At 46.9% G+C, this 11,787-nt stretch overlaps 1 protein-coding gene across 1 annotated transcript; it reads right to left on the bottom strand.

The window, feature by feature from the left end:
• Positions 1–299: 299 nt before the first annotated feature.
• On the bottom strand, positions 300–10,585 carry LOC146355368 (uncharacterized). Its single transcript, XM_084832549.1, has 3 exons — positions 10,500–10,585; positions 3,410–3,532; positions 300–2,386 (listed from the first exon to the last, which is right to left on the bottom strand). Exons 1-3 carry the CDS (start codon positions 10,552–10,554, stop codon positions 2,175–2,177), a joined length of 390 nt encoding a protein of 129 aa, XP_084688675.1. The 5' UTR covers positions 10,555–10,585; the 3' UTR covers positions 300–2,174.
• Positions 10,586–11,787: the final 1,202 nt, after the last annotated feature.

The following is an 11,787-nucleotide window of genomic DNA, read 5'->3' on the forward strand; positions in this document are numbered from 1 at the left end:
AGTTACCTGTGTGTGTTGCCAAGAATATTGAATACTATGGTCCGTTGGAGGTAAGCATCATACAAATCCTAGCTAGAAGGCAACCAACTGACCTCAAATTCAAATCCCCTTTATAATCAGGACATTCTCTACCTAAAATATCCTTAACAAATGTTTTTTGAAAACCTCCAATGAGATTTTTGAGGTTTTCTTCCCTTTTTGAAGGATTTCCTCCTCATTGGTGGATGGCAGTGTATAATCCTAGAAATTTTACAGAAATTTCCATAGTTTAAGTCATTATTATTATTACCATCCTCATTCTCATTTCATCATTATTTTATTTATTAAATTTCTTAATTGCCCATCTGGCCGGTCACCAGGCCACTCTGGGCGATGTACAATGGTACAATTTAAAACAGTAAGATTATACATTAAAACATTATTTAAAAATACCCTAACCCACCCCAAATGCCTGCCTGAATAACCAAGTTTTCAGTGCATGGCGGAAGCTCATTAAGAGAGGGCATGGCAGAGTTCCCTAGGGAGGGAGTTCCACAGAGTGGGGGCCACCACAGAGAAGGCCCTGTCTCTTGTCCTCATCAGCCTAGCTGTTCTGGCTGATGGGACAGAGAGAAGCCATCCGAGGCTGATCTTGTTGAGCGGCCTGTCTGGTGTTGCCAGAGGTGCTCCTTGAGATAGGCTGGGCTGGAACCATATAGGGTTTTAAAGGTCAAAACCAACACCTTGAATTTGGCCCGGAAAACAAGTGGTAACCAGTGAAACTCCTTCAGCATTGGAGTGATGTGATCTCGCCGGCGGCTGCCTTTAATCAGGCGAGCCGCCGCGTTCTGCACCAGCTGCAGCTTCCAAACCGTCTTCAACGGTAACCCCACGTAGGGCACATTACAGTAGTCTAGACGAGAGGAGACCACGGCATGTACCACCGATGGGAGCAGATGGTTGGGAAGGTAGGGGTGCAGCTGCCGTATCAGATGGAGTTGGTACAGCACTGTCCGGCTCATGGCTGACACCTGAGCCTCCATGGACAGGTGGGAGTCTAAAATGACCCCCAGGCTGTGGACCTGGTCTTTCAACAGCAGCCATACCCTATTCAACACCAGGACAACATCCTCCAACCTCCTCTTGTCTCCCATCAAGTACCTTGGTCTTGTCAGGGTTCAGCTTCAGCTTATTCCTCCCCATCCAGCCACTCACCGTCTCCAGACATTTGGACAGGGATTCTACAGTCAACCCTGGTGAAGATTTGAACGAGAGGTAGAGCTGCATGTCATCCGCATATTGATGACACTGCACCCCAAACCTCCTGATGATAGCCCCCAGCAGCTTCACATCGATGTTAAATAGCATCGGGGAGAGGATGGAACCCTGTGGCACCCCACACGTGAGCGGCCACAGGTCTGACACCTCCTCTCCCAGTGCTACCCTCTGGTACCTGCCGGAGAGGAAGGACCGGAACCACCGTAATGTCTCCAATACCCATCCTCTCCAGGCGGTCCAGGAGGATACCGTGGTCAACGGTATCAAAAGCCGCTGAGAGGTCAAGGAGAACCAGGAAGGAGTGTTCCCCCCTATCAAAAGCCCTCCTCATATCATCCACCAAAGCGATCAAGGCCATTTCTGTCCCATGCCCAGGCCTGAAGCCCGATTGAAACGGATCTAGAAATGGATCTATTTCATTATTTTATTATTTCATTATGATTGTTGCTGTTATGATAATATCTGGTGGCCTACAGAGTAACAAGTAAACCGCAAACAAACATCTGGCTCGGACCCAGCTAACTTAACAGTCCACATTTGATAGCAGAGCCAGATAAAGGTCATGAAATGAAAGCAATGGGAAGGGCAGGGGTCTCTTTCTCTCCCCGCCCCATATTTACATTTTCCTCCCTCTCCTCCTTGATACAAAGTCAATTGTGGCATCAGGCAGATTAATACAATGGGTTTTTAAAATTTCCCATCTACAAATTAAATTGAGAAAATATCCAAAGAAAGGGGAACAAAAAGGGGTTGACAAAGAGAGAATGGGGTGGAGACTTCCCCTACTCTTGTCCCGCTGCAAGCCTTGGGGCTCATAATCTGTTGGGGAGCTGAGAGAAAGTAGCATCATGTCATACATAGGTGGTCCCAAGACATCGTACGCCTTTGGACAGGGCAGCTTTTGCGGCGTGACTGACTCAGAAGAGGGTGACCAGGATGAGAGGCAGAGGGGTGAGTGTCAGCAACTCCCAGAAAGTGCTGAGCTCCCCGGCAGCCCTGTTGCATAGGTCAGTGGAGCAACAGTAAGAGTAGTAGGTGAAGTTGGTTCCCAACATCGGGCGGGTGCCGTGGACTCCGCACATAGAAGAATCTCCGCAGCTCTTCTCGTGGATTACTAGCTCAAGAGCACCTAAGGGAGAGAAATGGGGGAGGAGGGTAGACAGCGTAAGCCCTATGTGTGTCCGTTTCCTACTTTCCCCTGCCATCTGAGGTTAAATCCACCCAATCTGTCTAGTAATCCTGCATGCCTACAATTGGGGCTTGCTCTGTTCCGCGGTTCTGCTATTGTGCTCGAGAGTCTCAGCTTTCCTTTTGAAAAATGTGCTCGTAGTAACGTGGAGGCCAGCCTTCTCCAACCTGGTGCCCTCCAAATAGGTTGGACTGCAACCCCCACCAGTCCCAGCCAGCCTGAGTTTCTTGTTCTTTTAAAGTGAGGAATAGAAAAGGTCCTCCCCCAACGTAATCTTGGGTTCCTTCTGTCCTGTCATTTGGAGTATCAGAGGATGCTCCCGCTAGAAACAGGAATGGCTGACAACATGGAGATGCAATCGAACAATAAAGATTTGAATCTATCTTTAGCAAGGATGGAACAGGAATTTTGAAAAGTGTGAGAAGTTAGCTTCAAAATCTGGGCAAGGGGGACTGGCAGCAAAGCATTGCAGCGTAGTTTCTGCACCTCCTAATAGGAGTGTTCCTGTGTGCAGTTCCAGCCACCCGCATGCCCTCCTCTGCGATATTATGAGATGCTCAAGCAGGGCTTTCTACTCCCCCCGCCCCATGTTCCATTCCCAACTAACACTTAACATTCTGTGGCTACTGAACATGCTCGCTGCTCACTGGGCTAGGGTTTCTTTTGTTTTTGCCCCCTTTGTGTGTGCATGTGTAGTATTTTTGCCAACCTCAGGATTCCCCTGAACATGTTGATGCCTTCCTCTTGTTTTTCAGTGGCCCTTCTTTGGCTGCATTTCTGTTGGCGCTCACCAACTGAGTTCGCTATTAGAGGGAGTGATAGATGGGTGAGGGCCATTCTCAGCCCATTTCTAAAATGTTTTGTGCCTCTTCCCTCCTCCCCACATTTTCTTTCCCATTTTCTTGACAAAACAGGATCAAAACATTAAAACCATTTTAAGAGAGAGAAATGTTGAAACAGAACCTCTGTGCCCTCTTATCATGGAAGTGAGACATTTCTGTGCTGGGCCGCATGGTGTGGCGAACTTCAGGCAGTCCTGCGGGGTGATGGTGGGGAACAGGCAGGTGTAACATCGCAAAGGGGACCCTGAAGGCAAAGAGCAACAAAAACAGTCTTAAGATGCAAGTGCTTAAAGGCACAGCCCATAACCAGAGCAGTGGTGTGGACAAAGTGTCAGGTATGGACGGGAGAGTCCTAGTTTCAAATCCCTGTTCAGCCAATGAAGTTTGCTGGGTGACATTGGGGCCAATCTATCAGCCTAACCCAGGGGTGTTGAACCTCAGGCCCAGGGGTCAAATCTGAACCTCTGGGGTGCCCTAGATAGCCACCAGATGCTTCTTGCTTTCCACACATCCCCAAATGGTTTGCTAGTTTCCCAGTGTTCTTCCCCCATTCAAAAAGGTTGAAATGCCTCAAGAGCAGAGATGTACGGACTGTATAAAAATCCGCTCTGCCTGTTTCACGGATTGTCAGGCACGTTCTGTTCCATTGTTTGCTTGCAGACTAATGTGATTTTTTTTTTGTCATGAGGAAAAATACGCAGATAATTACGTAAGAGGTTTCATAAGAATTTACCTTTATACGTAACATTTAGAGTATTGTCCCCCATTCCATTCAGCTTTTCCTCAGCAGAAATGTGCATATTTTCCTATGAATAAATATGCGTAAATTTTGGGAGAATTAAAAAAAAAAACCCATCCGAAAGTCCATGGACTCCACGCAGCCTGAGGGGGTTGCTCCACAGCAGTTTCCACAGGTCTGATTCTTAGAAATCTGAGCTCATTTTAGTCCATCTTGAATTTCTCCAGCATCCCTACCTGAGAGCTTTTCTGAACTTGAAGCTGGCCCTTGGGCTGAAAGAGGTTCCTTGCCCAGGCCTAACCTACCTCATGGGATAGGTTGTTAATGAGGAGAAAATGCAGAAACCACATGCATGCTGCCCTGATCACTTTAGACAAACGGATAGGATACAAATGTGATAAAATAATGCTCAGTGATAAAGGGTTAAACGAATTCTGAGTGGGACACAGGATGGCTGAAACTTCCGAATGTTTAGGGTAGATATGATGCACGTTGGGGCAAAAAATGAATCCCAACTTCAAGTATAGCCTGATGGGATCTGAGGTAGCGGTGACTGACGAGGAAGAGAGATCTTGGGGTTGTGGTGGACAGCTCAATGAAGATGTCAACTCAGTGTGCAGCTGCTGTAAAAAAGGCAAACTCCATGTTAGGCATAATTAGAAAAGGGATTGAGAATAAAACTGCCAACATCATACTGCCCCTATACAAATCTGTGGTGCGACCACACTTGGAATACTGTGTATAGTTCTGGTCACCACACCTAAAAAAAGATATTGTAGAGCTGGAAAAGGTGCAGAAAAGGGCAACTAAAATGATCAAGGGGCTGGAGCATCTCTCCTATGAGAGAAGGTTACATCTGCTGGGATTGTTTAGCTTGGGAAAAAAAGGAGGGTAAGGGGAGACGTGATAGAGGTGTACAAAATTATGCATGGTGTGGAGAATGTGGATAGGGAGACATTTTTCTCCCTCTCTCAAAATACTAGAACCCAACAGGGTCATCCCATGAAGCTGATTGGGGGGAGATTCAGGACAGATGAAAGGAAGTACTTCTTCACACAGTGCATAGTTAAAGTATGGAATTCGCTACTACAGGATGTAGTGGTGGCCACCAGTTTGGATGGCTTTAAAAGGGATTTAGACAAATTCCTGGAGGAAAAGGCTATCAATGGCTACTAGTCTTGATGGCTATGTGCTACCTCCATTACCAGAGGCAGTGATCCTATGTACACCAGTTGCTGGGGAACATGGGTGGGAGGCTGCTGTTGCACTCACAACCTGCTTGTGAGTTCCTGGTCAACAGCTGGTTGGCCACTGTGTAAACAGAATGCTGGACTAGACGGACCCTTGGTCTGATCCAGCAGGGCTTATGTTCTTAGGTGATAGTCTGCTGCTGGAAGAGCACCAAAGAAGCTGGTGACACTTTGGAAGGGAGAACGCATTTATCTGTGGCATAAGCGTTAGCCTTGAGAAGAGAAGACTGAGGGGAGGTATGATAGTGCTCTTCAAGTACTTGAAAGTTGGCTTAGAGAAGAAGGCCAGGATCGCTTCTCCATCATCCTGGAGTGCAGGACACGGAATAATGGGCTCAAGTGACAGGAAGCCAGATTCCGGCTGAACATCAGGAGAAACTTCCTGACTGTTAGAGCAATACGGCAATGGAACCAATGACCTAGGGAGGTGGTGGGCTGTCCCACACTGGAGGTGTTCAAGATGAGGCTGGACAGCCATCTGTCAGGGATGCTCTGACTTGGATTCCTGTATTGAAGGGGGTTGGACTTGATGGTCTTACAGGCCTATTCCAACCCTACTATTCTATGATTCTATGGACTAGAGCAGGGATGAGCCTGAGGTGGGATCTCCTTTGTTTTTTGTTTTTATCCTGAAATCCACCAACCAGAGCCTGGGGCAAAAGACTTACACTTAAAACCAAAGAATTCTGAGCCCAGAAAATTGTTTTGAGTACTAGAACTGAACAAAGGTCACAGTACTGATTATCTCCATGCCTACCTCAATTTTGTTTTATTTCACAGTGTGGTCACATGGCAACAAAACTCAAAACTTGCAGCCTGTGACAATTAAACTGAAGGGGAACTGTGTGCAAAATAAGCCTAGAGTAAAATCCCACCAAAGTCTTTTGTGGAGTAGACCCATTGAAATGAATGGTATTTAAGTTAGTCATTATTAACTTCAGCCCTTTTCATTTCAATGGGTCTACTCTAAGTAGGACGTAGAATGGATTTTACCCATTGTGACCAAGGAGTTGGTGATAACAGAATGCAGAATGGCTGCTTTTCCTTATTTCCGCCACCAGGGAGTATTGTTTTCCTCCAAATTCCATTAATCCTGGCCTATGATCATTATTTCCCTATGAGTAAATAGACTGCTTCCTCTGCACCTCTGGTCCATGTTTCTTATCTATTTATTATTTTAAACAGCTATTGCTTCATGCCAGAACATCATAGCTTGATATGCTTTTATCAAGTTAACTTATTGCAGAACAATTGCCCTGAGCACTGGGATATGCGGGGTGGAACCAGAACTCTCTCTGTCCCTTGAGTCTTTTCCCACTCCTGGTTCTGCATGTGACATGTTCATTTTCCCTCCGGAGGATTGCCAGACTTGAGGCCAGCATAAAAGAGGGAGAGGATGGGTTGAATCCAGATTTAGGTTGGATCGACTACGCAGGTGAAGTGGACTTGCTGAAAATGCTACGCAGGTGAAGTGGACTTGCTGAAAATGCTACGCAGTCAGGAGATCCTGCTGAATGGGATGAGCTGTCGTGTGGCAGGGAACCAGGATCCCTGCAAATCTGGCAGAGGGACTGTCCTCAAGTGGAGCCCTTCCTCTCACAGAAGGTCCCTTCCTCTCGCAGGAAGCCGATCCTGGATCCAACCCTTTCCGTGGATGCTGCTTCTCTCGTCAGAGTGATGATGCAATGCTGGAGAAAACTGCATCAGCTGAATTTCCACACCCTCCAACTTTTTGTGGACAAAAACAGGGACACATGTGAGGGCCCCTAAGCTCTCATGCCGAAGGTCGCTACCATATCCATCCGCTTTATGCATTCGCTGAAGACTCTGTCTGCTAAACAGTACATTCGTTTGTTCTGCAAGGGCTTGCCTTCCACTCATTTAAAAGCCAAGAGGTGTGCTTGTTCTTTTACTTAAAGATATTTCTGAATCCACAAAGAAAACCAAAAGTGTCCTACCATATGGCGTACTTCCAGACAGAAGGGTCCTAGCTCTAAACATTCGAAGGCCTTGTACCGCTGTTCCATCTTTTCTTCCTAAATGGATTTTCCACGGTAAGAAAAAAAGAGGGAAGAGGCAGTGGGGAAACATGGGATGACCTCAAATGGAAGAGGATGACGACATCTGCTCAGATTTTTTAAAACACATTTTTGAAGGGTGCAGGAAGTGGAGAGATTCATGGGTGCCATCATCCATTTACCAGTGACCACGCCCATGAATCTCTCCTCTTCTGGCCCCCTTCAAAATTTTATTTTTAATGCAAACCTTGAAAAGCTGTAGGGCGCCAGGTTCTCCTTCCTCTTCCTGCACCTGCTGCAGATCAGCTGTTGGCAGGCAGGCAGAGAAGGAAAGAGTTGCTCCTTGCCATGCCCAATCTTCTGCCCACACAGATCTTTCCCCTTTGCTCACTCTCCCCAATCCCAGTTGTGCTGGCGATTGCGGTTTGGGACCTTGATATTTGAGGGAATGCCTCCCCCTATATATGCCTGCCTGAGGACTGAGGTCTGTTGGAGGGGCCCTCCTCTGCGTCCCACCAGTGCGGGTCATACACTGTGGTGGAACATGGGAGAGGGCCTTCTCTGCTGTGGCACCCCAGTTGTGGAATGCCCTCCCTTTGGAGGCCCAATTAGCACAGACAGTGATTTCATTTCGGCACCAAGTTAAAACATGGCTTTTTTCCAAAGTCTTTGAGGGCTAAATGCATTCCCTAAAGTAGCACACTGTTTTAACTGTTTTATTGTTTTATACTTTAAATGAGGACTAGCCTGCTTAATGGTTTATTATGATTTTAGCTGTTTAAGGGTGCAATCCTACTGGGGTAGGTGGCCGCCTCCGAATTCAGAGGCAACTGCCTATCCAGTGCAAGGAAGGAGAAGCATGGATTGTCCCCGCCGTGCTTCTCCTGCTCTGCATTTGCAGCTAGACAGCCAATTTTGGCTGCCTAGCCATGGGAAGGCGGAGCAGGGGAGGAGGCTGCCGGATGACACATAGGATGTGTCGTACCGGCATTTCTGCCTTCCCTGCCCCGGAATGCCCCATTCGGCTGCTCCACACTCCTCTTTGGAGTGCAGAACACGAGGCAGCGTGGAAGGTGGGGAAGGTCAGTTCTCTGGGAACCGACCTTGGAGCGTGGGCTCGGAGGTCGGTACCCAGAAACCCACATATCCTATGGCTGTCTAGCTGCCATAGGATTGCTCCCTCCATTATTTATTGTTTTATATTGTCTAAACTGATTTTATCTGTACGCCGCCCTGAGATCCTAATGATATAGGGCGGGATATAAATGTTTTAAATAAATAAATCCCTGAAAGTGGGAACACTAATTTATTGGGGACAGGTAACAAAAAAATAGGGGCTTTCCCCTGGGAAGTGAGATGGTTGGAAGGTACAAAATCCTTCCTTTTGGCTGCCACTATTAAAGCAGGGATGTTGAACCTCAGGCTCAGGGGCCAAATCCTGCCCACTAGGGTTCCCCGTAGGCCACGCCCCCTTCCTTGGTCTCCCCCCCACCAGGGATGTGGTGGTTTCTCAGCATTTGTGCTGTTTGTTCACCATTTAAACAGTTTTAAATGCCTCTCCTCAGGCTTAGTGATTGGCAGAAAGAGCTTTCAGCTACAATAGCCTGGGTTTTTGGCTCCACCCCTTTTGCCTTTGGCCCCGCCCACCACTGGAATGTGCCCCCTCCCCAGAGCTTCTTGGACATGGAATTCCACCCTCGGGCTGGAACTGGAAGAGGTTCCGCACCTAATCTTAAAGGCACAGAAGCCTTAACAGCTGCACACATGGAATCTGGAAACTTTGCCCCTTTAGGGCCCCTCTTTCATCCTTATTCTGCTTTGCTCCTGGCCCATTTTGCTGTGGCCGAAAGAAGGGAGGAAAGTGGGGTTGCTGAGCAGCTTAACCTTTGCTCCTTTTCACACTAAAGTGGCTGGGCTCAGAATAAAGCAAACAGCCTCGCGCCTGGGAGAGAACGAGGTAGAGGAGCTGATTTCTCAGCCTAGCCTTGAAAATAAGACCAGGAAAGTTATAGTACTTAAAAAAAAATAATTAAGAATTATTTCAGTCCCATCTGATCACACACATAGCTATTTATGGCCAAATAGATAAAACAACAACAACAACCATACTGCTGTAAGGATTCTTTGCTGGGTTGCTTGAGGCGATTCTTACTCTTACTCTGGCTGACCAGGTATAGGGTGGTATTTACAGGCCTGACTCAGTTCCCAGACCAAATATCCCTGTTTGCCCACACCTCCGCCTCTCCTCCTGGTGTCAGCTTCTAGAGCAGGCGTGGGGAACCCAGTGGGGGCTGGTGGCTCCAGGGTCAGTGGGGTGGTGAATTGGTTCCAGGTTTCAGTCAGACCTCTAAAGGAGCTATCCAAGGTGCTTCCCACTGAGGGAACCTGAGGCCCGCCCTATGTTGATGGACTATATCTCCCATCAGCCCCAGACAAGCCTCTATTCCCAATGGTTAAGGATGATGGAAGTTGTAGTTTGAGAACTGTCTAGAGGGCCACAGGTACCCCAGCCCTGGTCTAAACTGTATATTCCTTGGGGCATGGAGCTGCCTTCTTGTTATTCTACAAAACCCAAAGCATTATATCAACCGTCCCCAACTTCAACTTCCATCAGCTGCAGCTGGGAGTTGTAGTCCAAAACACCCGGAGGGCACCAGGTTGGGGAAGTTTGCAGTATATTGATGAGGAATAACAACAACAACAACTTCCCCTTTTCTTTATGAGTGAGAGAGACCAGTTTCAAAAGTCCCCCTATTGGACTGACAATCAAGTTTTCCATGAATCCATTGTTATTTCAAATGCTAATCTGGCATTTCTCATCTCTACATGCAGCCTTGCTAGCACCTCTCAGTTAGGGTTGCCTGCCCTGCCCTGGTGCCTTTAAAAGCAGACTGGCATGCAAAAATCTAGCAGCTCCAGCTTTTCCCATCTCTTTCGCTCCTTGCCAGGAAAAGTTTCACTTGCTACATTTTGGCCTGTCAGGCTCCTGTTAAAGGTACAGGATTAGGGCCAGTAACAACCATGATGCAACAGTACCCTCAGCAATTCTGACCAATTAAAAATAAAACCCTCCTTGGTTGTAAACCAAATAGTCTTTGTCAGTGTCCCAAGTATTTTCTTGATATTCACATTCAGCTACATTATCTCAAGGGTTGAAGGATGCCTGGTCCCCTGCTCCAAGTTCTCCCAGTTACTTCCACTTACCTGGTGAGACAAAGATGAGCAGGGCTGCAAAGCTGACCAAAGGGGCAGCCTTCATGATTCTCCTTATCCGGACTCTAGCTCTTCTTGTCTGGGTTAGGCAAGGGGTCCTTTTATTTTCTTTATTTTTCCACCCCACTAATGAGCAGCCTCCTTCATCTGATTAACTTTAATTTAATATCCGGATCTGAAGCAAGCTGGGAACAAAAGAAATTGACTAGAACACTGTTTTTCGAACTGTTCCAAAGAACTTCTGGCTTCCTTAGAAACTCATCAGCAATTCCTTGGTAAGATCAGTAACGGCAGACACACTGCTAATAAAACAGCTGCTTGTTAATTAGCTTAGGGTGCAATCCTATGCACACAGAGAGAGAGAAAAAATGCTGGGAGTTGCAGGACTTTTTCGGCACCCTTATTTATTTTGAGCCCTTATTTATTTTTTATACTGCAAGCCTATGCATGTTGAAGTCCCGCTGTGCTCAGTGCAGTTCAGTCCTTCGTAAGCATGTTTAGGATCACTGCCTTGAAGCACAATCCTATGCATGTTTGTGGGTTTATTATGTTGTGTTCCCACTGTTCCTCCAACCCACCTTTACTTAGATATAAGGGCTTGTGAGGTCAACGGGACTTACTCCCAAAGAAATCCATTAGGCAGCTTTTCTACCAAAAAAAGGCCTTCAAGGCAGCATACAAGATAAAAATATTGGAGTAAAATAATCCATCAAAATCCTAAAATTTTAGACAGGGGTCCAGAACCTCATCCAGCTCTCCTGGGGAACAAATTTGGCCCTCCAGCATTCCCTAAATAGCTACTCTCCCTTTTCCTCTGACCACCAATTCAGACAAGGCTGTATATTGTCGCCCTGTTTATTTAACTTATATGCAGAGTACATCATGAGAAACGCCGGGTTGGATGAATCACAGGTCAGAATTAAGATTGCCGGGAGAATTATCAACAACCTCAGATACGCAGACGATACCACCCTAATGGCAGAAAGCGAAGAGGATCTAAAGAGCCCCTTGTTGAGGGTGAAAGTGGAGAGTGCAAAAGCTGGTCTGAAACTCAACATTAAAAAAACGAAGATCATGGCATCTGGCCCCATCACTTCCTGGCATATAGAAGGGGAAGAAATGGAAGCAGTGACAGATTTTATTTTCTTGGGCTCCAAGATCACCGCAGACGGTGACTGTAGCCATGAAATTAAAAGACGCTTGCTCCTTGGGACAAAAGCTATGGCAAACCTAGACAGCATAGTAAGAAGCAGAGACATCACCTTGCCGACAACGGTTC

Source organism: Heloderma suspectum, chromosome 2 (genome assembly GCF_057233095.1).
Source record: "Heloderma suspectum isolate Gila_16-S chromosome 2, 16-S_ref, whole genome shotgun sequence".
Taxonomy (NCBI): Eukaryota; Metazoa; Chordata; class Lepidosauria; order Squamata; family Helodermatidae; genus Heloderma; species Heloderma suspectum.

Bases quoted from the DNA above. Each gene is read 5' to 3' on its own strand.
- LOC146355368 (XM_084832549.1), bottom strand. From the start codon at position 10,554: ATGAAGGCTGCCCCTTTGGTCAGCTTTGCAGCCCTGCTCATCTTTGTC. The intron at 3,533-10,499 runs GTAAGTGGAAGT...CTTTGCCTTCAG, and splicing joins GCTCATCTTTGTCTCACCAG to GGTCCCCTTTGCGATGTTAC. The intron at 2,387-3,409 runs GTTCTGTTTCAA...TCTCTCCCTTAG, and splicing joins CATGATAAGAGGGCACAGAG to GTGCTCTTGAGCTAGTAATC.